The sequence below is a fragment of the Apiospora marii genome (genome assembly GCF_038362585.1).
Source record: "Apiospora marii strain CBS 49790 chromosome Unknown utg000007l_segment0_segment0, whole genome shotgun sequence".
Lineage (NCBI taxonomy): Eukaryota > Fungi > Ascomycota > Sordariomycetes > Amphisphaeriales > Apiosporaceae > Apiospora > Apiospora marii.
This window is the reverse complement of record NW_027117379.1, coordinates 1,066,728-1,091,914: the sequence shown is the minus strand read 5'-3', so window position 1 is coordinate 1,091,914 and position 25,187 is coordinate 1,066,728. Positions and strand designations below refer to the sequence as shown.

General features: G+C 52.8%; 5 protein-coding genes across 5 annotated transcripts; 3 read left to right on the top strand and 2 right to left on the bottom strand.

Moving 5' to 3' along the window:
* Positions 1-5,087: 5,087 nt before the first annotated feature.
* PG985_010729 (ATP-dependent RNA helicase SUB2) lies at positions 5,088-7,208 on the bottom strand (the record flags this gene model as incomplete). Its single annotated transcript, XM_066830497.1, has 5 exons — positions 5,088-5,136; positions 5,191-5,448; positions 5,510-5,870; positions 5,925-6,335; positions 6,980-7,208. 5 exons carry the CDS (start codon positions 7,206-7,208, stop codon positions 5,088-5,090), a joined length of 1,308 nt encoding a protein of 435 aa, XP_066681179.1.
* A 689-nt stretch (positions 7,209-7,897) lies between these two features.
* PG985_010728 (uncharacterized protein) lies at positions 7,898-8,410 on the top strand (the record flags this gene model as incomplete). Its single annotated transcript, XM_066830496.1, has 1 exon — positions 7,898-8,410. One exon carries the CDS (start codon positions 7,898-7,900, stop codon positions 8,408-8,410), a length of 513 nt encoding a protein of 170 aa, XP_066681178.1.
* A 742-nt stretch (positions 8,411-9,152) lies between these two features.
* Positions 9,153-11,398, top strand: PG985_010727 (alpha/beta-hydrolase; the record flags this gene model as incomplete). The annotated part of the gene is made up of 8 exons (XM_066830495.1): positions 9,153-9,275; positions 9,344-9,849; positions 9,910-9,957; positions 10,018-10,408; positions 10,474-10,636; positions 10,681-10,797; positions 10,883-11,047; positions 11,100-11,398. The coding sequence occupies 8 exons, from the start codon at positions 9,153-9,155 to the stop codon at positions 11,396-11,398; spliced, it is 1,812 nt and encodes a 603-aa protein (XP_066681177.1).
* Positions 11,399-12,069: 671 nt separating this feature from the next.
* PG985_010726 (uncharacterized protein) lies at positions 12,070-14,517 on the top strand (the record flags this gene model as incomplete). The annotated part of the gene is made up of 6 exons (XM_066830494.1): positions 12,070-12,164; positions 12,210-12,305; positions 12,404-12,973; positions 13,026-13,211; positions 13,270-13,550; positions 13,619-14,517. Coding segments are annotated over 6 exons (2,127 nt in total), but the record flags the coding sequence as incomplete, so codon positions are not given.
* Positions 14,518-17,373: 2,856 nt separating this feature from the next.
* On the bottom strand, positions 17,374-18,960 carry PG985_010725 (uncharacterized protein; the record flags this gene model as incomplete). Its single annotated transcript, XM_066830493.1, has 1 exon — positions 17,374-18,960. One exon carries the CDS (start codon positions 18,958-18,960, stop codon positions 17,374-17,376), a length of 1,587 nt encoding a protein of 528 aa, XP_066681175.1.
* Positions 18,961-25,187: the final 6,227 nt, after the last annotated feature.

The following is a 25,187-nucleotide window of genomic DNA, read 5'->3' as shown; positions in this document are numbered from 1 at the left end:
CCAGTCAACCACCACCCCCTCCTCTCCTCCTGCTCCTCCTCCTCCACTACCACGAGCGAGGCATGCATGCAATTCCGTACCAAGAAAATAGCAAGGTCGCTGCTACCCCAGGGCGGGCAGCGTGCCTAGCTTACAGTTGACAGCAATCCGCAATCCATAAATGTCGGCGTTAAGATGGGGTTGATTGCGTTGCGGTCACCGCCCGGAGTGACTGGCTGCTGGCCGTATCCAGCGGTAACCTAGCCAGCGTGTGTCCAGCAGTGTGTCCTCCTGATAACTAATAGCAGGGGGGTGTTATGCTATGCGCTCGACAACAAATCACCGCTCCGGTTACTAGCCTCGCTTTGCGGATAGATCAGTCAGGTATGACCAATAAGCGCTGGCTGATGGCTCGTTACAGCCCAAAATTCACACGTCCCACGACGATGACTCAACCTCTCCCCCCTCGATTAGTAGAACAGCGTGTGCTGCTTACCTAGTTAGAAGGGAAAATTTGTGGTTCAGCTACGCATCACGGGGCTGCATCTCATCAGACATCAATAGACGTGGACTATAGCGAGATCGGAGTAGGCAGGATCTAGAACGCCTTGCCTTGCTCACCTGCTACTGCTACTGACTGCTACTCTCACGAAGCCGAGCTTCTCGCGATCAACATCGCCATAGCAGGCGCACGTACATACATACATCCAAGGAGTCCCCGACGTCACTAAGAAGGTGACTGGTCGGCTGTGTAAGTAGGCAAGTAACCGCCAAGCGATTTTGAGGTCACACTCATGAGCGCTGAAAGCGTGCAGAGACAATCAATACCCGAGACTGCTGGCGCCATCGTGGCCTGATAACATATGCTTCAGATCTGGCAGACTGTTCAATAGCCTGCTTATGCCGTCACGAAGGATCTGACGAGATATTCGCACCAGGTCTTGCATCTGAGGGTTCATCTCTATTTCCAGATCTTGATTTCCCCTGCTAAAGTACAGTAACGTCCTAGCACCACCTTACAGTGGCATGCTACGCTTCACTGCGGAGTCTGGCGCCTGCACTAACCGCAGGCTAGCAGCTGCTGAGTCATTATCTCCAAGGGACGCCGCCAACAAAAGCTGCAAAGGCCTGCGGTGTCCCGAGTCCTCCCGGGACGCCCCCATGGTTTGCACGGGAAAACACGACAGAGTTACAGCCCCCGAAGCCCTGAACAGCAGGTCGCAAACGAGAATGAACCGCAGAGGCACACTGCCTCGACAACGAGCTCTGGTACGATGACATGCAACAAGAAGAAAATGCCCGGACGTTTCCAGTACAAACGGCATACAGATGTAGCTAGTCAGCAGGAGGGTCATTCATCACCGTCACCATCATCCATCCTGAACTCTACTACCTCTACCGAGGGACCCCGCCAAACCTTCCGTCTAGGGGAATTTTTGGAGATAGTCACCCGCCAAAAAACCAAATCCGATTTGCTAAGATCCAGAATTGCCAAGACGCTTGAGATGCCTTCTTCCACGGAGCCAATGAGGCCGCTCGCAGAGTCAGCAGCAGCAGCGACTCGGTATGAATGACCACCCACCACCTCCAAGGCCTGCCCGAGACAAGTTTGTTGGCGATGCTTTTTGGAGGCGATGCAAAGGGTGGGCGCCATGAGCAATCAAGAGGAGTTTTCCAAGACTTGTGAAACGCGGCATGCTCTACGCCCGCAACGGCAACGACGAGTGACAAGCAACATCGTGTCGTCCGTCGGCCACCCCTTTTTCTTTTCTCCGAGGCGGCCTCTTCTTCTCCAGCTTTTTTCTTTGCCCAGTAAACCGGCAGATCACTACTGTTTTGGAGTGCTGCAGTAACGAATGTCTCTCGCTGTCCCCGTAGAAGGTTTCGGAAGCAATCTAGAACACGATAATGACAATGGGCTCCTGAGGATCTGTTTCTCCTTGCAGTCAAAGACTATCTGCACTGCCATGCTGTTACGCGCGCCTAATGGAGTTTGCTTGCGTATGCGATCCCTAGTCGGCCCAACAAAGCCCGAGGGCCTCGATTTGCTGTATGTGCATTCCGATGCAAGAGCACTGAGGCAAAGAAGGCGATGCGCCCCTCCTTCCTATCACAAACCGCAAACCTGAAGGGATTCGCTTGCAGTCTTCCTGTGTGTGCCAACCAATGAGGATGCCAATTTCAGCAGTTCGACGCGGCGCGTACGGATCTTCGTATCATCTGCCCAATAAGTATTGACATTCTCGACCATCATACGAGAAAACCTCCTCCTAGAGTAGCGCCCCTCGGAAGCAGCGGAGCGGCTAGATTCGCAATGGGAGAGAGAGAAGATCGAAGCCCATCGTAAATCCGAAGCGCCACAAGGCTTCGTCAACAGGGTAGTCGGCGTCTGGCCCAGTCCAATCCGTGCGCGCTGAATGACCAACACGCTCTCGCTTACTTCAGCTTTGAGCCCAGGCAGAACGAGGGTGTGTGTGTGCCCCTCACCACCTTTCTCGCATGTCTTGAAGGACTTTGCAGCTCGGGGGAAATACTACGAACTAATCACTGTGCCACACTACATGTAAAGTAGTTATGGCATCTGGTGATTTACTAGTTTGCGGGTGCGCATCGAAAAAAGAAAGAAATCCTTCCACTACCCACCTCCACCACCTGATTGCCTGCCTAAAGTTATATTGACTACCCCTTGTACGTCTGTCACCTTGCCTAATACCCCAGCTTCTAGAAGCGAAAGAAGACATCATCCATCTCTTGTCTCCCTCTCCCTGCGTCTTACTGTAAAGCGAAATACATGATACATTGATGAGGGGCGAAAGATCTGCCTTCTGACATATTCCGATCTCACGCCTTCCCTAGCGGTTAGTGGGGTTCATGCAATGTAGGATGCAAGTATGGACGGGCTAGGCAGCAGCAGCGGCTGCCGAATATAGTAATAAATAGAGAGAGAAAGAGAAAAGTGCAGATCCTTTCCGCCATCCCGCCCAGCCGCGCCCCTTAGCTAAAAGGTCGACCTCCTTCTATGGATGGAATATGGCCGAAGGGACCGACCCCTTCAGTGGGTTGCATATAACTGTGTTATATCGTTGGGTATCACACCCCCGAAGGAAGGTTTGATCGGGTGGCGGGCAGCGGCCTTGCCTGCCTGCCTATTGACTTAATTCTAGTGTTCTGTCTTTCTCGTGGAAACCAATAGACGAATAAGACTGCTTTTCCCATATACGTACTTAAGAAGATGTGGATCTTCCAGCTGAATCTCCGGTGCTGCTGACATGATACGTTCAGCCCTTACTAACGGGATAAGTCGATCCTCCTTTTCTCAGGCGTCGTATAGAAAGAACATTGAAATAAGCAGATCCACAGTGAGTAAACAAGCCGTGTACCGGAGTAAGCTCCGTCATCGATGATGAGTCTTGTTGATCAAGCACCGCGGCAAGAAGGAGGCGTGGTGTAGAAGGCAGAAAGGCAGACCGAGAGGCTTACGCGTGGGCGAGAGGTAGCCTATCGTGACTCCCCTCGCACTCGGACGTATGGCTCACTGGCCGGTTGGCTGGGGTCCTTCCCTTCCCCTTCCCCGTGACTAGAGATGACTTGCTTCATCAGATCCGGTAGATCCAGTAGATCGTAGCTGAAGACCTCACGAAGCACACGCTGCCCGCAAGCCCCACGGCAAAGCGCGGCAGAAGAATGGCGTCTCAGGCCACGAGACCCTCGTGAGATGTACGTCCCGCGTGTAGTCACAGAGGGGGCGAACGGGAGGGGGCTGACGAACGCAGCTCCTTTTCCTGCTGGAAGGCGCCACGAAATAGTTACTCGAACTTGCTTCTTATCGCCATTCCCCTCCCGCCCATGCAGCCGATGATGAGTCTCTGCAAGATGGGTCATAGAGGCGTAAGACCGACCAGCGTCCATTCCGATCAATGGGGCAATATTCTGTTCCTCGCAGTCGGCCACCGCCTCTACATGAGCAACCGCCACGATGAACACGTAGCCCGACTTCGGATCGGTATACACCACACAGCAGCTGGTGCTCGCTGCTGCTACTCGTCCATACCTCGCCTCCCTTGACTGATCGTGTCATGAGTCCACGAGATTTCTCTCGCACTCACCTTCGCTATGCGTCATCGCGCTCTTCGCGGAATTCCGGTACTGCTCGACGAAGTCAGTGAGACGACATCGTAAATGCGTGGCCAGGACTGTCTTCATTTTCCGAAGTGAGGTCGTGGCGTGATGTGACGATCACCAACCACGGCCATCACACCCAACTCTTCAGGCTCGGCGCTGGCTCGGCAAACACCCGTGAAAAGACCGGGAGCAAGTCATCGTGATCCTCTTTCTTCCTACACCTTCGTCGCTCAACCGTATATTATTCTCGTGCAGGCAAAATCGATCAAGAACGACACAGCAAAGCAGGCCCGAAAGGCCGTGGTTATTGTGAGGGGTGATGTGATATATCAAGTACAGAATAAGTACAAGTAAATAGTGACCCTAGTTGTTGGTCTTTCTGCATATGTTCCTGACACTGTGTGTGACTACTACAGAATTGAGGCTGGGCCTCGAATATCGAGTTATCCCAAAACATCGATCTGCCAAAAATACACGTAGCTCTCTGTCGATGGCATTCACATATGCAAGTAGACACAAATCATCTGGAAGCAGACTGGGCTGCCCGCATCATTGGCCAAATGGAAGAATTCCATACTCGGGCAATAACAAGGGGTTTGTTGTATTATAGCATCACGATGCGCGCGCATACGATCTTGTGGTGGTAATGAACAGCTTAAATATTGAGGGCCCTGGCGGCACAAGCAATCTCTAGAGCAGAGGCTGTGATTAAAAAATCAACAGCCGCGACTCAAGGCCAAGGAGGCATCAAGCCGCAAGATTATTGGCAAAATTCGTTTCGTTGCGGTCGCAGACCAACTCGACGACAAAACTCCCTACGGAGCCGAGAGACCATAGCTGCGCTACTAGGACATGCTGTGCTCCTCTTTTTGTATGAAATTCCCTAATTCGCCGAACCAATTGAGACCATTTGCAGACCGTGTGCAACCCATAAGTATGGGAAATCCATATCTTACGCAAAGAAAAGAGTGTGTCACGAGACTCGTCTAAGCGGCCATGTAGGTGCTGGCATCGATACCCTCCTTGGGGAATTCGCTAATGGAACAGTTAGTATGAAGTTTCAGGTTTCATCCCGAGATGGTGACTTACGGCAGAGCAACCTCGAAGCGCTTCTCTATCGCCTTGAGAACCTCCTGATCCTGCTCACTGCTCACGAAGGAGATGGCGAGACCCTTGGTACCGAAACGTCCCGCACGACCGACACGGTGCAGGTATGAGTCGGCATCTGCAGACAGATCGTAGTTGATAGCAAGATTGATACGCTCAATGTCGATACCACGGCCGAAAACGTCGGTGGCAACACAGATACGCTTGTTGAATTCTTTGAACTCCTTGTATCGGCGGATACTGTAGATAATGAATTAGAAAAGGCCCAAGCATTGTCGTACGCGGATGGGCATCAACTTACCGCTCCTCCTGGCTGACACCAGAGTGGACCGCGATGGACGGGAAGTTACACTCGCGGAGCAGCTTGTCCAGCTCAGTGGCACGGATGGTGCTCTTGACGAAAATGATGACCTGGTTGAATTGAAGTTCGTCCAGAAGCTCGTTGAGCTTTCTGTTCTTCTCCTTCTCATCCAGCTTGATGTAGTACTGCTGGAGACCGTGCAGCGTCAACTTGGTGTCTTCGTCGACGTAGTGCTCCGTCGGGTTCTGCATGAACTTGCGGCAGATGGGCTTGACCTCATCAGACAGGGTGGCGCTGAACATCATCACCTGCTTCTGAGTGGGGGTAGAGCGGAAGATCTCTTGGACGTCGCGTCTCATATCTAATGGCGAGTTAGTGACGAACACGGCGCGGGCTTTCTACTTAAATGACTTACCAACTTGATCCAGCATCTTGTCACACTCGTCGAGGACAAAGATGCGGACGCTACCGAGGCGGAGGTACTTGTCCCGAATAAGGGCTTGCAGACGGCCTGGGGTACCAACGATGATATGGGGATGAGTGTCCTTGTTCTTAAGGAGCTCAGCATCCTTGGCGATGGGAGTTCCACCGTAGAACACGCCAGTCTTGATATCCGGCATGTACTTGCTGAAACGGTTGTACTCGTTGCGAATCTGGAAGGCCAGCTCGCGAGTGTGGCACATAACCAACACAGCACACTCGCCAGCCACAGGCTCAACCTGCTGGAGGGTGGTCAGGACGAAGACAGCCGTCTTTCCAAGACCAGACTTGGCCTGGCAGATGATGTCACCTCCGAGAAGAGCTTGGGGGATACAAGTTTGCTGGACTATAGGTTTCGATCGGATGTTAGAATGAAGTTCCCAAAACGAGTGTGAGACGAGAGTAGAGGGAAGTTTCGACAAGGTCCGCCCATCGACGCAGTATAAGCCGTAGAATCAATGAAGTCTCCCCCAACACGATGCCCAGATAAGACCTCGACCGAAAGAATGATGGCGCAAAGGGCCAAGCTAGCGAGTGCGCTCTACTCCGCACTCTCCATACGGTCTTTGGCCAGGATCTCTCTCAAAAGTAGGCCAGCCAGGTGGATGTTGCCTTCTAACAAGTGACTGCTGAAGCGCAGTATTGTTCTCGACTCCATCGGAGTGGATTGGGAACTTGGGCAGCCGAAGCTACGCAAGTGCAGTAGGTCGCATTGCAAGCAGATCTGCCGCATGTCCCCGACCGAACGACGAGGCGTTCTTATTTGGCCTCTTGGGCCAGGCTCCCTCGGCTGCTACTGGGGAGCGGAACTAATGATTCCACCTCTGTTCGCTCGACGTGATACTCCCTCTCGAACGATATCTCCCTGACGTCTTGCTTTTTTGGCTTGGCTTGCGAGATGGACGGACGCTTGCAGAAGAGGGAAGGAGGGACAGATGGACTTGTCTTGATGGAAGCTGGCAGATGTAAGATTGTAGTTGGTAGACTAACCCTCCGATGGATGCTCGAAACCGCAGTCGGCAATAGCGCGCAGAAGCTCGGGCTTGAGCAGGAAGTCGCGGAAACCAGTCGAGTGGATGCCGACGTAGGAACCCTTCTTGTCGACATTGTTGCCAGCGGCGGCGGCAGCCTCGCCGCTCTTCTTGCCGTTGGAGGGGGCGGCCTCATTGGTGGCCAACTCCTCGTCAGAGTAATCGATCAGATCCTCTTCGGCAGACATGGTGAAAAGGTGTTGGGATTAGTATTGGGATGTGTAAAGCTGTCGTGACAAGGTTGCGTGACGTCGCAGAAAAGCAGAGACGCGTAGATGGAGAAGAAGATTTGAGAAGCTGTCGAACGGAGAGTTGAGAAATCAACAGAAAATTGACGCGACTGATTCAATGCCGAACCCTTCTGCCGTCGTCGATGAGAAAAAAAAAAGAGGACAGAGTTGTTGATGGTTGAGGGAGGAAGAGTTGGATTGAGGATGGATAGAAGGACGGACGTCGCGAAGAATGGAGGCTGACCAGGCTGGGTGCTGGGATCGAGGCAGGGCAGTGCGAAGAGCTGCCGCGGAAAGGGAAAAGTTGGTAAGAGCGAAGGCGCCAGATTTACAGGTGGGGCTTAACCGATTCTGGTTTAGGCGATACCCTCTTCAACCGGCGCAGCGCACGGACCATTGGAGCTTTCGATCCTTCCCCAGATATCCAATTCATCAGTCCTCTAGCTAACCTGGACAGAAAATCCATCAGCTTACCCGTTGGAAATAATTCGTTCGGCTTTCCAGCATGACAAGACGCATTGAAATACATGTGCGCGTCGCATAATTCGGCTCCAACGAATGCACTTCAAGCGTCAGCAGCAAGTCTCGTTTCCAGCTGCACATAATCGTCAAGGCTTCTTTCTTGCGAGGCTCCCAGCCCAGGCACAATGGCCAAGCCAAAAGGTCAGCAGGGAAGCGTGCCGAACCGGCCTATCCACTCCCGAATTTCCTACCTTTATCAAGCCGCGTCTCATCTTGCAGCTACTGCAAGGCAAGATTCTGCCTCGACAGCAGGAAACCGTGGCGTAGCCCAGCCCACCCAAACAGAAAAGTCCGAGCTGGATGAGGCGCAGCTTAGGCAAGCATGCTCGCGGCATCTACTCACCACCATGAGGACAACATCAGAGAAGGCCGTGATACGTCTATCTCCCGCGCTGAAGCATACTGTCTGCAAATACTGCGACAGCCTACTCATTGAAGGTGAGACCTGTGTCTCTGTTGTTGAGAACGCAAGCAAGGGCGGTAAGAAGCCTTGGGCCGATGTCCTTGTCATACGCTGCAAAGCTTGCAAAGGGGTGAAGCGGTTTCCTGTCGGGGCCTCCAGGCAAAAGAAACAGAAGCTCCGCAACTCCACTACGCCTACTGAAGGAACAGGTGTTATCGAGCCCGAGACGAGCTGATTCCGACGAATTCTGCTCATTACTTGTACTGTTATGGTACTCATGCAATGCCATCTCATCACCTACAAGTACAATCGAAACAGGAGTGTTATTGGCTCGTCAAAGCAATGCCGCTTTCCTCTCATCGTGTTAATTCAACTATAGCTGGATGCAGTTGGCATATCAATGAATGCATCTTGGTCTACATATTGTGTTCTTTATAAGAATATCATGGTAAGCGATTGGCGTATCGCATCACATCGCAACGAATGCCACCTCCCCGGCGTGCGCGCAGAACTGGGTGGAAGAGCCCAATAACCCCGCCAATTCAAAGCTTATATAATCCAACCAGAGGTCATTGGTTTTTCTGATGTGCCTGTGGATAGATATGTTTGGCTGTCAAGGATGGCGGACAATCCCCCAAATACCTGCATCGTGGCGAGTCAGTCTAGCCTAGGTTGTCAGGGTGACCAAATCGAGGTAGCCGTGGATATCATTCAATACTCTATATACAACTCTTCATTGTACGAGAACCCTTCATTATGGGCTTGTGATTTAATTCTTCCGATTGTGTGGCAGTGCTCGTTATATACTGCATATTGCACAGGTTGTTTACGTAGGGTACGCGTGTGCTTCCAAGCCTCAACCCCGGGTCATTAAAAGCATCAAGCCGCCAGAACCAACTTCCCAAATTGTTGCGCCATCCCAAATTTCAACAGTTGTAGGAAATCTGATCGATGGTCGAGCATCAAGCGGGGAAACAATGGTATCACTCACCCGGCTGCTAGGCCGTGTCTCCGTCGGCGTCCTTGGACTTGCTTCACTCAGTTCAGCTGATGTCTTGAGATCGCGCATCACTGAGGGTGTCAAGGTCGAATACAAAGAGGTGAGCGGACATGATAAACAAGGGATGCTTCTCAACCCCAGGGTTCCTAACTCTGAACAACAATCTAGCCCGGCATCTGCGAGACCACTCCAGGCGTCAAATCCTACAGCGGATATCTCACCCTCCCGTCCACCCGCCTCCTGCCGTACGAGCAGAAGCTCTTCTTCTGGTTCTTCGAGGCGCGCCACTCGCCCGAGACCGCGCCGCTCAGCCTCTGGCTCCAGGGCGGCCCGGGCGCCGCGTCCATCGACCAGGCCTTCGCCGGCAACGGGCCCTGTACCGTCCCCGAGGCCAGCGGCAACGCCACGGCCCTGAACCCGTGGTCCTGGAACCGCCACGCCAACCTCTTGTACGTCGACCAGCCGGTCCAGACGGGGTTCAGCTACGATGTCGCCACGCCCGGCGTCATGGATGCCATCACGGGGCAGATCTACCCCGGAGAGTCGTGGGAGGGCCCGCTGAACTACACGGCGTACAAGGGGACGTTCTCGAGCCAGGATGGCTCCAGGCTGGTCAACACGACTGCCGTGGCTGCCGAAGCGATTTGGGAGTTCCTCCAAGTTTGGATGTCCGAGTAAGTCCCTCGAGAGTGCGCTTTTGATGGTGTAAACCATAGCCGCTAACGAGAATCCAGATTCCCTGACTACCATCGAGACAAGATCAGCGTCTGGTCCGAATCTTAGTAAGTCGTCCCCAAAACACCACTGTTCTGGTCACTAGGCATCTAACCATGATCCTCCAGCGGTGGGCACTACGCACCGGCAATCGCGAAGCTCCTGCAGTCTCGCGCCCACAGCCTCCAACTCCAAGGCGGCGCGCTCCCCATCACTGTCGACACGGTAGGCATCATCAGCGGCTTCCTCGACTTCCAGATCCAGCTCGGCTACTTCTCCCAGTTTGCGATCAACAACACCTACGGCATCCAGGCCTACGATCTCGAGGTCGCCGAGGCCGTGGCCTACAACTGGTCCTCGCCCGGCGGGTGCAAGGAGCAGGTCGAACACTGCCGCGCCCTGACGCCCAACGGCGACCGCGACCAGTACGGGACGAATGATACTGTCACAGAGGCGTGCGGCGCTGCTTCTGTTTGGTGCTGGAACAACGTGTATGCCGCTTACGATGCGTTGTCGGGCGTAAGTACTGGGGAACTCCCCATACTCATCCGAAGACGAAGCGGCTGACTTTGGCTCCTATGCAGCGCGACCCGTTTGATATTGGCCACCTCATTCCAACATCGATCCCGCCCCCGTATGTCTACGGCTTCCTGTCGCAGGAATGGGTCTTGAAGGCACTCGGTGCAAAGGTCAACTATACTCTGAACAGCAACCCGATAGCTAACGGCAAGTCCAACATCTTCTTGCGTTCTTTGGCATGTGATGATTCAACGGTTCTGACTGTGTAGCAGGATTCCTCACCTCGGGGGACTTTGCGTTTGGTGGGTTCAAGGAGGACCTAGGATCGCTTCTTGACGATGGCGTCAAAGTCGCTTTGATTCACGGCGATCGCGACTTCAGATGCAACTGTAAGTGCTTGGCTCTCTGCCACGTAGCGAAGACGCGTAGCAACGCCTCGTGATGCGAGAAAGTAACACATAATAATGTCCCTAGGGGTCGGAGGTGAGGCTGTCAGCTTGGCCATTGACTACGAGGATAAAGACGACTTTGCCGCCGCCGGATACGCGCCCATCCACACGAACGAGAGCTACGTCGGTGGTTTCGTCCGACAGTACGGTGGCTTCTCCTTTTCGCGTGTTTTCCAAGCCAGCCATGGAAGTATGTTCGCCCTAATCTTCAGCAATTGATTACAGAACTGACAGTGAAGTAGTCGCTTACAACCAGCCCGAAACCGCCTACCAGATATTCACCCGCACCATCTTGGGCAAAGATGTGTCAGAAGGCCGTGTTACCATCGATTATGCTTTCGACTATGCGACCGAGGGACCGGCCTCGGTGTTCGACGTCAAGAACGAGCCTCCGGCACAGGCCGCGTCGGAGTGCTACGCCCTTTCCAACCCCCTCCGCCTCACCTGTACAGAAGAGCAGATTGCTGCACTGGTAAATGGTACGGCGGTCGTGGAGAACAACATCGTGACCAGTCCTGCTGGACGACCAGCATCGGCATGAGAGACTGTTGGTATTATGATGGCATCTGTCTAGGCATGGCTAGGAATCGTGTTGAGGCCGGTAGATGCAATGACGATAATGTGTGTTAGAAGTCATTCCAGGTTTTAGAACCAAATGGCTAGAATTATAGAAGACGAATGAGCTTCGGATAAGCTGTTTGTAAGTGAGAATAAAATGCAGTTTCAGGAGAGTCCTAGATACATCCTGAACTGCATAACAAAAGGCAGGGAGTGTGGTGTGCGTGTAAGACGGCACTCCGGACAACGGAACATGAGTTCGATCTAGACTCCACTTTTCCACTAGACGATCCCCTACCTCCGTTGCTGACCGGACTTATGTAACGTTGCCGCTACCGCGACAAGTCACCAACTACAAGGCATACTGCGGCTTCTTCTTCTTCTTCTTCAAACTTGAAATACGGCCTTTGGTATTCCGAATTATACCATTCTTCAATAACTCTTCCATTAGAGAAGTGAGGCGTTTCAAAAATCGAGATAATTCGCCATCGTCTGGTTTGATAAGACATCCAACCAGAGAGACACATCTTACTCATTGTAAGTTTAACGACGGCATCTGGACTGCAGGGGTGAATCGATAGATTCAACCCGAGCGATTCTAGTGGGGCTTCTATCTCCCGGATCTAGCCGCCAATATGGAAGAACGCATACAGAGCCGGGCCAAGCTTCCGAGCCGGGCCTGTGAGTCCTGTAGAGCTGCCAAGATCCGGTGTCAGCCCAGTGACCAAAGCGGAATATGTAAACGGTAGGTGGACCTTTTAAAGGCTTACAGAACTTCTAGAGTGGTTCAGTAGGAGTTGGCTCACACGTCTCTTCAGGTGTTGCGACTTCAAGAAGGAATGCATCTTCAGAGCCCGGCCGAGGACTAGGAGGCCCAGGGTCGCCCAAGGGTGAGTGAGACAATTACTGCTTCTTCTTCTTTTTCTTATCCCTTTTAAGCCCTTCGAATTATTGTTGCAGTTCATATTGATCGTACTGATGTAATTAGGGAAACTCCCTTACCACACCCACCTGGTCCCAGCAAGACCTTCAGTATCGACTTCAGCCTGCCAGCTGAAGCGGATCCCGGGTCGGGCTTCGACGACCTGCTGGAGAAGCACGACCAGTTCGTCGACGAGCTGGTGCCTTCAGACGCCGAAGACGAACTGGACAACGACTCAACCATGATCTCGGCGTCCTCATCGGGCGGCGGCGCCACCTTCTCCAGCATCTCTTCGCCAGGCTCATCGATGGGCACAGCTAGCTCGATATCGTTGACGACCCTGGGTATCCAACCCCAGTTCAACCTCGGCTCGGCGCAGAAGCTCCTCGACGGGTTCGGGGACACGTTGACGTTCTGCCCCCTGGTGATCTTGCCCGAAGGCGCCAACGTCAAGTCGATGGCCAGCCAGTCCCCCTTTTTGCTGCTGGCCGTCTTGGCGGCCGCCAGCTGTTCGAGTAGCCTCTCAGGGTTCAATCTGTACGACGACGAGTTCCGCAAGGTGTTGGGCTTGAAGTTCGTAACTAGCGGCGAGAGATCGTTGGAGCTACTCCAGGGACTCCTGGTCTATAACGCCTGGTAGGAGGCCATCCAGATGTGGACAGTGGAGATCGGCGTTGACATTATTCAGGTACCCATTCCATCTGCGACCCAACGACCGGCGTACCTTTCAGTATTTGCGAATGGCCGTAGACGTCGTCCATGACTTGGGGCTCGACGATGAAGCCACTTTCGCAGATCGATTAGAGTCAGGGGTCGGTCCCGAAGACCTGGAGCGCTTTCGCACCTTCATAGCATGCTTCTATATAGCATCGGTGTAAGTACAGGCATGGTCTCCCGCGTTATCTACAAAGAGCTCATCAGATGCGTCTAAGGAAACTCCGCATTTGGGGCAAACCGGCAATCCTCCCCCATTCCTCTTGGATTGCCACGTGCTGCGACTTCGTCGAGAAGTGGTCCCACTCGCATCAAGACCATGTGCTTGTCTGGCTTTGCCGCCTGCAATCTATCCATGACGGGATGATGGAGCTGCGGGCGAGCTGTAACCGAGATGCAAACAACCACAACAGACACCAGCACAGTCTCATCCAGCTTGGTCTTGAGGCCCAACTCAGAGAATGGCAAGCAAGGATGCCGGATCATGTGTCGGCTATGCGTAAGTTGTGCACCCAAAACAAGAACACGGGATGAGGGATGGCTAATGCCAAATTCTTCGCCCTTCAGCTACTGTCAAGATGTCCAGCCTCTACGCAGACATGCAAGTGGCCGCTTGTCCCCTTTTGATGCCCCATCGGCAAAAAGCCGAAAAACCCGATGCGATGTCCCTCGACCCTACCAAACTGATGGGAACAGCCCACACGTTGTGTGAATTTCTCGACCAGGTGTTGACGCTAGAGCCTTCCGTGCTGGACCGGTTCTCGGCGGTGGAATGGGCCCACCTCACCGTGGCCGTGATACTCGTGGTCAAGCTATCCTTCCCCGTGGAAACGTGCCCGCTCTTCGACGCTGCTCAGGCAAGGAGCGCCTTGCAGTCCGGTGCCTACCTTGAGAAGCTGTGCGTGGATCCGCCACCGGAGAACGGCGACTCTGCCGCCCACAAGTCCAGGACGGCTTCGGGTAGGGGTGCGGTGCGAGGCAAGTCGAGCGATGGTGGCCAGGATGGGAAGACCACCATAACCGATAAGGCTGGGAACAACAACATCGCCGCGGCGTTCCGTATCATACTGCGTAAAGTCAAGGCCAAGTATGATAGGCGCGTCGCCGCGGTCGAGGCCAAGGTGGCCGCGGAAGAGACTCGTGCCTTGCGCGGATGCCCCTTTCTCGATGGCAGTCTGACCGAGTATATACCCCTTTGGGAAGGCCAGACCAGTATTGGACATTATTCGTCCCTGTCTGGGTCTGCTTCCTCTTCTTCACAGCATCATTGGGGAGGGACCGGCAATGTCTTGGGGACGATTGGCGTGGACGGCGCCGCATCGCAGCAGTCGTCTTCAGCTACTCGGTTGGATACTCCCATATTCCATGACTTATGGGCGACCATGACCCAAGGCTGGGCAGCGGATGATAGCATGCCAAATTTGAGCATGGATGAACATGATGCGGATAACTTTGGGCCTTTCTGATCTCGCTACTCGACTCGACAAGGGACATTCGAGAGGGCGTTCATCATGTCCAACAGCTGTCTTCATGTCAAGCTTCCGGGATGAGAGAAGCACACTGAACACCAACACAAGAAACCCGCTCAGTCGCCATCCTTGTATCTGATGAATCAGCGGGTGTTCCCAAATGCGTTTGATCGTACGATATGGCTTCGACTGCGCGAAATCTAGGTTTCTCTCACCCACGGTTTGAGTTCAACCTCTACCAAGGACTCAGAAAGGACTCAAGGAACAAACCCACGCAGCGTCCACTGCACAGCATACTCAACGGGTTGATATACGGCAACAGCTTAGATCTCCCTTGACCGGGCTGGTGTAGCCTAGCGGTAGTATTGTTATTTCATTATACTTAAAGGCAAGCGGGTTCGATTCCCTCTGCGGTCACTTTTTCACCCTCATTCCTGCTCCCTCCCTTTTTGGGCATCGCCACAGAAACAGCTGCTCTGACCACGCAACTTCTATGCTGTATATTATCTTTTACTTGTATTGGTTCAAAGTGAAATATTAGAAGTATTCTTCGCCATAGTGTGGTTGACTTGTCGACACCGTCGCTGCGCCTTGGGATTCTCGACATATCGGATTATTTATTACCCACCTAGCCATCAATAATATATGTCATAATAAGAGCTAGGCTGCCCATGTATGTGACTACACACTTTGCTAATTCTCTACAATTGACTCTGTCGACTGCAATGAAGAAACGCATACACATTGGATTCGACCAGGAAAGACGTCGAGTGCCCTTTCCAAGGGTAGTGATTGACCAACAAATGATAGAGAGCGGTTTGAAGTCTGCCGGGCGAGCGACCCAGCAAACAGGCAGATACTTGCTTCGTTCTAATCATTTGGTGGTCCGTTGGGGTCGGTGATCTCTCCAGGCGAGGAAGAGGGGAAGCAAGCTCTGGGAAAGCCGCAGTATTGTCCCTCTCTTCCAAAACGGCAACAGACTTTGCAACCTGCGGGCACGTACAGAGAATGCAACGTTATAACCAAAAAGGGGAGAGGGTGGTAGTGCTGAATGTCGGCGTTCCGGGAGAACCGCATAGGGGCGCGCGGGGCGACAGTAGTTCCGCAGAGAGAAGTGCGTCGTCAATGAAGCGGACTTCCCTACATTGATGCTTGGCGCTGGCTGGTACGCATTATCTTCTGCGGCAACCTACTCTGCATGGCCAGGTCACATGCCAAAAGCATGAAAAAGTAAAGACCAAAAGAATTCGCCACAACGTGCCTCCTCACGAGACCACGTACAGTGTGCGATGCGGGAACCTGCAGCTGTGTGACCCGGGTATATCCGCCTCGCCGTGCCTACCGATTAGGAAAGAGATCAAACTACTACTAACCTGATGGTGCCCATCCACTACCACCTCGACGGACGTGGGGGTGTTTGTTGGAAAAAGTATGCGCCCGCCATCGTCGTTCATGCCTGCTAATCCTGCTAACACCCTGGGGACTACCTGTCGGTAAGTACATAGTCACTGGAGTGCGTATTGCATCAAGGAAGAAATTACCATAGTCATGTGTTGATGAACCTGTGGATGTGAATCTTATTGACCATCTAGACCGCTGAGTAGGTACGTAGCTATAACCAAAGATGAGGAAATAAACGAGGAAAAAGGGCAAAGACCAGGCTGGACCATGAATCAATTAAAAGAACCCCGCCCACGTAAATGAAGGAAAGAAAAAAACACCTGATGAAGATCAAGTGAGGTATATCGTAAACTGGCAAACCCCTCCTCAAAGTACACTCCGTATGCTATGTGTCCAATCATCCCCGCCCCATGGAAAATGCTAAGATATAACCAATATCTAATTCCGCCCCTATCACCATCCAGGTGTGAAAGTGGTCGAGGTCAGATTCCAGCCGATACTGGTAGTAACGGTAAACAGGTGGCCGGGACTTTATTCCAAGAGGGTGAAAAAGCGGGAGCTTGTTCGGTGCCCAAGGCAAGACCAGGCAGGTATATATATACACCTTGTGGCTGTTTCCCGGTGGCTGCGCATCAGCGAGCCTGTAGGTCCCCCATGCTCCTGGGATCGAGGCATGGATAGTGAAGGTCCGGCCTGTTTCAATCTACCAGGGGGAAGGGTACACTTTTGCTCCCTCGGATGCCCTGGTCTGATAAAGCCCTGTTTCCTCCAAGAATGGTATTTTCCTTTTCTCCGGTCTTTTCGATAGTGAACGCCAAAGCCCTGATGTTCTTTTTATCTCTGATGACGCCAACGCATTGATAAAATAAACCTATCCATATGCCACTGCTCAAAAGGGAGAGCAGAGTTATTATCCATGCTCCCCGAAAAACACACAGATGGTTCAATTCCAACCCAAGTTGATAGGCTACGGAATGAATCCCGCTCGCTCTACCCAACGCCAAGGCCCAGCCATGAAAAACTTGGTAAAAAGCAAAATCCGAGACGCTGTACCGATGAAGCGCATAGAACACCAGAGATGCCATCGTCGCCAAATCTTAGGTTATAACCCGAAATGCCTCGTAACTCCCTCGTAAGCACCCGCCACCAGGCGGTATGCGTAGGGAATCATCGTGATATCGGCGCCATCGCTGAGAAACCAATAAACAAGATCGCAAGCTCCATCCCAACATGCAAAGAAAATGCAAAAATGATGCGAAAAGAACCGGCCGGTTCCCAAAGACCCGGACCGTTAATACTAAAGGCCAAAGGGGCCAGATGAAACGCTGAACACACTAAAGAAAGAGAAAAACCCGGCCATTTGCTTTCATGCTCCTTCAAATGCACGCCCCAGAACGCCTTTGCAAGTGAAAACGCTATTGCTTGTTCGGGCGACTTTGATGAAGCACCCATCTATTTCCCCATCATGTGTGGTGGTGGCGGGAACGTAGTAGACGCATTCAACATGGTCGAAGACCCGCCAGCAGATAGGGGCCCGTTGTTGTACGGGGCATTATTCCACCCGCCGTAGTTGTTGCTGTTGATATTGTTGTTGTTGTTGTTGGGGTAGTTCGTTGACGAATAAGGGGCGCTTGCACCATTCGATAGAGACGAAGACGAAGCACTGTTGTAAGCCATGCGGTTGAGACCTGGGGGCGCAGAAAGACCCGGGGGTGGTCCATTGGTCGTGGCGAAACCAGCCCCAGAGCCGGCCATCATGTTATTGATGCCTGCCATAGCTGCTGCTCCACTCGGGCCAGGCGTCTGACCGGAGCGAACTCCAAGAGGGTTCTTGGAAAAGCTGAGACGAATGCCGCCTTTCACGCTGTTGTGGAGCGGGTGGCCGTAAAGTTCATGGAGCGCCTTCGTCGCAAAGGAGACGTCTTCGAACTCGACAAAACACATGGGGCCGTTTTGCTTGGTTCGGAAGCATAGCCGCTTGTACCCACGCTGCTTCGAGAACATGGCTTTGAGCTCTTCTTCCGAGGTGTCGATGGGAAGATTACCGACGTACAACGTATTGCAGGGCGGGTTTTGGTCTGCAGGATTCACCGGCGGGAAGTTATGGCGATGGAAGTGCTGGCTTCCGACCTGGTAGTTGAGCGAATGGCTAGCGTTGTTCATAGCCGTCGGAGACATGGCGTTGCTATGGCCAGAAATAGGAGTCATGGTTGGTTGCCCATAAGGGGGAAGAGAGTTCGCAGATGATGTGGACGTGTTCAGCGATAGGTTAGCCATGCGAGAAATCGGCAGATGAGGGGCAGTCGCCCTCCGGCCCTGTGTTGCGCCATTCTCGGCATACGCGACAGGGTTCTTGAGCAGCTCCTGCGTCTCATCGTCTTCGGCGTTATCATGGCTGATGAGCGTCTTGCCGGATATGCGCGCTCGCTCGGTCAAGTGGTTGCCAATGGGCGACTGTGGTGAGAAGAGGCTTTGGTAATGAGTGCCCGACTCCGGGTTGGGCAATTCATTGCTGCCGTACATGCCGCCATTCATACCATTCATAGGCGGCGACATCTTCTCCATGGTGGATTGGTATCCACTAGCAAAGCGCGATGGCTGCCGCGAGGTCGGGCCCGACGAGGTCGTCGAGGAGGCGGTACTTGAGGTGGCGGAAGTAGGGTTGTTGTTGGCCGAGGTCTCGTGGGTGGGATACCTTCGCGAGGTTAAGGGGCTGCCGGACAGTATCTCGACAATCATCTCGGCATCATTCGAGATCGACTTCCCGTGCAGCATATCTTTGGCTTGCTGTGCGCCAGCCAAGGTCTTGAACTTGAGTACAGCTGAGCGGAAACCCGCATCTTCCGATTGCTCGGGCGACAGCATCTCGACATCGACCAACTCTTGCGAAAACACAACCATGAGCCTGAGCTTCTCCTCGGTTGTATCCAGCGGCAGGCGGCGAATGAGTACTTGCGACACGGGCGCGGGCGTTGTCGCGTACGGCGTGCCCACAGGTTTGATGCTCGCGTCGTTGTCAAAGGGATTCATGTGATGCATGGAGAGCGCGAAGGGGAGTGCGCCGACATGCCCGCAGACCTAAACGGTTGCTGCGAGTGCGACAGAAAAGCAGGCGCGGCCATGGCAGCGGTAGTGATGGATTTGGCGGTTGTCGCGTTGGGCGAAGCTGTTGTCGCGAGCGACGGGGGGAACGGACTTGCGCGATTCGACGTCAACGCCGTCGCGTTGAATGAAGACCTCACAGGATTGTTGGAGCCGGGACTTAACGTCGAACTCTGCTCACCGTTCATGCTTTGTGGCGCATGGACTCTAGGCTGTTGCTTGCGGCAGGATGGGATGAGAAAAGTCGAAGCGCTGATATGATACGATATGGCTGTGAGTTGAGTGGATGGAAGATAGATTGAGGGCGATGACGATCGCGCTGATCAGAAGACGGCGGGTGCTTGTTTCGCAGAAATGAGTGGGTTGGCGGCGCAGGTCTGTATGTAGGTACGGGCTTACAGCGACAAGACGGTACAGTAGTCGTCTAGTAGGCTGGGTTTAGGTCGAGGTACGGGGATCAATCAATCAATAATGTGGGATAAGCCGGCGCGCGTGCGCTGACCTGCACCAAGAACCAAAAGCTTGGAGCCGGGTCTTGCCTTGCGTCCTTTCGTCTTGGGGGGTGGTGGTGGTGTGTGTGCTTGAGAGAGCCTGTGAGGGGAGGGGGGGGATGGGACTGAAAGTGGTAAAAAGAGGTACGAGAGAGGGTGAATGGAAATGAGAAACTGGGTCAGCAAGCGGCTGGGCGGCAGTGCGTCAATCAGTTCCAATTAGTCGATCAAGGATGGTTCAGTCAATCAATTAACCGACCAACCAAATCCGCCCAGACTGACTGACAAGATAGGTTCAGATAGCAATATAGAGAGGTGAAGTAGGTAGTATGTAGAGGCGTAATAGCAGTCAGTCGTTGTACGTGCGTGGGCGCGCCAAAAGGATTGCGACGATGCAATTATGTCTCGGCGACTGAGACGCGACTCGAGGAATTATGGGGTAAAAGGGTGACGATGCCCGGGAAGAAACGCGACAAGACAAGCAGGCAGCCAGAGAGAGGAATGCAAGGAGTTGTTGCGCTGGGGGAAAATAGGATTGTCGAAATTTCGGGGGACGTTCCTAAAAGTTGGGTAATGGGATTGGAGGGGGGTGCGAAGTTGGTGGGAGGGACAAAGGAAGAGAGAGAGTTGATGGGCGGCCTTTGGAGGAGGGTGTGGTGGGTGAGTGGGTTGAGACCTCTTTGTGTGTGTATCTGGCTGTCTGTCTGATGGAGATGGAGGTGGTGTGGTTCAAAGTCCGCCGGTACACTTGGTAGCGAGTACAGTAGCTTTGGTACCACGATTACATGTAGAAGCGTGAGAACAAAAGAGGACAAGAGAGAGAGAGAGGTAAGAAGACGAATGCACCTCGATGCTATCTGTCTGGCTGGCTGTCTGCATCTATCTTCCACTACGCTGCTTTAGGACAGAACAGACACACTCCCTTTCTCTCGGCCTCTATCTGACTGACTGGCTGGCTGGCTGTCTTGTCTGTCTCTGTGCCCTCCGATATAAACTCGTCTGTTATCTCCTCGCTCTCTCCAATCCGGGGCCTCGCCAAACTATGTTACTCATGGCGGTTGCTGCCTTCGATGTCTGTCCTCGTCCTGCTAACTAACATCAATGCCTGTCAGTTTTCTCGGCGGTGCGGGTGCTTGTGGGTGGTGGGTGGTGGGTGTGGATATCGCTTGTACGTTCGAAAAGTAAAGCATGTCCCAAGGTCTTCCTTTTAGGCCCGGTCCCTTCAACACACCCACCGAGCCGGGTGCAGTTGGTGGTGGTGTGTCGAGAGATTGGTGAGCCATCAGTGGTCAATGGCACATGGGGTTGCCAAGGTAGGTTTTAGTCGGCTCATGTCTTCTGGGGCCCGGGGATGACAAATGGATGCACCGGCTATGTCTGCGATTTGCTATCTACCGCTACCAACATACTTAGTACCTAGCCAACCCATCAATCACTAAGGCAAACCCCCAACGATCGCCACGTAATAGGAACTCGAAGTCCATCGCATCGCTGTGGTTATGCCTCTGTCAGTTACAGCTCACCACCCGTCCCCCCTCCCCCCCCATCTTATCCATTCCCTACCTTCCCAATAGACTAACAGAAGGACATCGAGCCGGCGAGGCTTCTGGGTGTCTGTCGTAGACGTCCTAGATACGGTGGGCTCTGAAGATAGAATTCAATAGGTTTGTGTTTTTGCCATGCTACGTACCCGGTAAGGCGAGGTACATATGCCGGGGGTTGTCCTGTAGCCGGACTCCCAGTAAGTACATACCTAGCATCTCAACTGAAGCTCGTGCGTGCTTCGAACAAATGCCAACTTAGCGATGTGTCCCATTGGTCCGCGGTTTCTGCTGATGTTCCCGCCCGGAGAAGCCATGCATGGATGGTGCCAAAGACGAAACAAAAGAAAAGCACGCTATGCAGAATACTGTCTCTCCCTCCTATTCCCCTAGTGCCTAATGCTGCTGCAAAGTACAAACTTCGAATGGGCTCGGCGGGATAGCTGTGCGCTAACGCTGCTGAATACATGCGTTACAGCAGTCTAAATTAAAAAGCGGGTATCGAGTCCCGCTCCCATTGCATCTGATTGCCGACCAAGTCTTCTGAATGGCTACCTTGTAAGATTCGCAACTACGAGGCATATTTGTATTCAAGTATACTCGCACGTCGTAGGTAAGTATGTAGGCAGGCAGGGTTCGTTGTGAGGTTCTTCTTCGTGAGTGACTTGGCCGAGCTAGGTTAGGTTGCTTGTCGGTTTGAACTTTATGCGATCAATGATACGGCACACCACCCAACACTAAAAAGGAACTAACTTGGAAGAGCGGGTGGGAGAAGGGGAAGGGGGGAGGATTTGATGCTGCTGATGATTTCTGGGGTCGTTTGAGGTAGAGGGATGTCGGTTTTGAAGGCCTCCTAGGGCTGAGGCAGAGCTCGTCCATTCTGGACTGCAATCTGGGGGGGTTGGCACAAGGGTCCTTTTACTGGCCCGGGTCTTGGCTCGAAAGACCGCGTTTCAAAGTGCCGGGTTTTTGTGTTTTTACCATGTGGCTTACAGAGAGGCAGGGGGGGCGGTTGTCAGAAGTAGCCGAGTACAGTCCTGTAGATCGCACGGTGGGCCGGGGCGATACCCAACATATCGCTTCTCAATTTTCCGGGGGTCGTAATCCGAAAGAGAAAAGCCACCTCTTCTCTATCAAAGTTTTGGTGTGATAGACACCCCAGAGGTAGAGTTGCATTCGGTATCTTCCTCTAACCACCCATCCCGAGTGAGAAATGTGGTGCCCAAATTAATTCATGACCCGTTGCAGGCATATCAAAAGGGGAATGAGACGTGCAACGCCGTTTTGAGGAGCAGCCCGTTCTGGGTGTGCATACGGATGGGAGGGTGGATGGTGACCCAACGTGCTTGAGAGCGAGTATTGGCGGCGATGGAGGGAGGGGCACGGCACAGCACACCCTCGACTTTGGAGGGAAAATCCTTCTCACAAGCGATTGGTTGTATGGCATTGTTCCTCTCTGAACATGCTATCGTGCCAATCAAGTCCACCGCGTGCAGAGTAGCCGGTGTGTGGTGGGAAAAAAAAAGGCTGATTGTTATACTTACAACACGCTCGTTCCTGATGCGCCAGGCCTCCCTCCACTAACGACACACGTCGCTTGGGATATGTGACGTCCGCTACACCCACCCTTATTCCGCTATCTGCGTAACCAGAGCACAAGGCTCCCATAGAGTGAGGCAGGGCTCGAGTACCATTTTTCGATTCAAGGCTAGTTTCTAATATTTCGTTCTCACGCATTCCCCGGTCTGCATAACATTACATTGGTGGGCATGACAACATGGGCAAAGGGGTAGGTACCACAGGCAGAGTCTCGTCGAGTAAGGGTTGATACAAGCCGTAACAATTGGGAGCAGACACTTAATCGTGAGAGAAGGCTGTGCTTGTTGGCAGTATACACGGCGCAGGCAATTCTACATACTGCCTGGCTTTACCGTGTGCAGGACCGGTGAGGAATCTTTGACAGGGGTTGGTTGACACGGTGCATGCGGGAGGGAGCATGCAACGGAGCTCCAAAGTGTGGCATCCACTAACCATCTTGATTCACCTTGATAGCTAGCACACACACACATACACACTGGCCCTAGGGATGTCAAAAAACCCCGAGCAGTCACTGGCAAGCGAATTTGAGAGAGTTCATTCAGAGCTAGGCTCTAGGCGTCTTCGGGGGCGCGAGGAAATGTCGTCCCGAGATAAATACCCGATCATCACGGTAGGCTATCATGAACATGACCGGTCGTCACCACATGACATATCTTTATACATATGTGCCAAAGGGGTATTGCTCAGGCGGATTTTACACCAACACATCCTCCCGTAATGCCAGGCAAGTGTGGATTGTAGCGCTAGATCCCAAGGCCAGCACCGTTTCAGCCTTAGCAGAGGCTAGAACAGGCGGTTGTATGTATGTACGTAAGTGCGCACATCAACAATACTACACGGACGTAAAGGTCGCAGACATGTGCGTAGCATACGTACGTACATATATGCATGCACAAGACCTTGAGCATGGTACGGAGTAGAGCAACAATCAACATGGAAAGGAAGCTATTTTCTTCTGATATCTCGTGGCCTGCGACGATATGGTTGTACATATTCCAAAGCCCTGGCTCGGCTGTAGCTCTCTCCCTCCCCCGCCAACCCACACCTCCTCCGACTCCGACCGCTATCAACTCCTCCTACAACACACCTTCGACCCAACTTGATTTGTTCGAGACCTTTGGCTAGCAGCAAACAATGTCTTTCTAGGCATGTCGACGTCATTTCCACGTTCCTTCTTGATCGGAGATGCAGATTCTAGTCGCTATTGTGGAAGAGAACACCTAGACCATGCCAATTTCGGATCTCGATGGCACACAAGCCCTACAGGCAGGCAAGGTCTTGTATAGGCGTGCGCCCCGTTGCATCGGGAGGTAAGCCCCGTAAGCAAGTAGCCTATCAGATACTTGAAGCATTAGACCGTATGCTGTTGTTTTTCTCGCAAAAGGCTTCCAAAAGTAGCGACACAAGCCGTAAAGGCAAAGGCGCATATATTGATAGTAAGACTCCCAAAAGCCAAGATAACCCAGTACGACATTGCTGGAAGAAAGCCTGGAAGATGCCGGTTAGTTGTGGGGTTCGCATTTACTCGCTCATCCTTTTTGGTGCTGACCCAGAGAACAGACCGTCGTGGAAGGCCACCCGATTCGCTATTCGAGGTATACCAACAGCCCATTCAGCCCAGCCCGTTCCATTAATGATACCTAATATACATGCAGTTGCCGATATACAACTGCCAAACAAACTCCCGCCGACTGCTGGCTCCCATCACCAACCAAACATTGTCAAGTATTCTAGGAGCAAAGGACTTGCTTGCTTGCTTACAGCTCCTCGCTGTGTGCCGCACGGCTCGATAATCGAGTACAACCTTGGCATCACACACTGGGATGCAAGATGGTTACAGGCGCAGTACGCAGGCGCTTTGGGATATATTACCACTAAGATGCAATAGCTTCCAAAGCCAGGAACGATGGAGCAGTGTCTTCGACAAAGAAGGCATCGTCCATTCAATTGGTGTTATGCAACAAAGTGCACGCAGTAAGTACAATATACAGAAGTGTCTGGAAGAAGCGAGTAACCCAACCGACATACACATATATGCAATAGTGCCGTTGCGGTGATTATCTTATTCGTCCACGGCGTAGCAACCTGGCCTGCCCGCCTTCGACCTCTCCTTTCGCATCCCACCACACCATGGCGTTTAGCTGTGGGCAAGACGTTGTTGCGAATCTGGATCTGCACGAGATGCCAGCCCAGCCCGCGATGGTCCAAAAGGGCTACGCAGCAGTGGACGAACGATTGGCAAGATAAGCTGGTGGTATTATAGCACTTGCCTAGACTACGGGGAGATCTAATTTTGAAGTTTTCCTTGCCCTTCCCGTCGGCGCGCATGATTTCGTTGCAGCAAACCAAGATGCGGCTCAGCCCACCCAGATTGATTGACCCCACCACGTCGTATTTTCCTCGATATCGATCATATTGGATGGACTGGACCCTCGTCATCAAGTTGAGATAGCGACGGAATGAGGACCGCATGCACTTACCCAATACGTCTCCCCTTTATTCTACGATATCTTCAAATACATCACAGTCACAT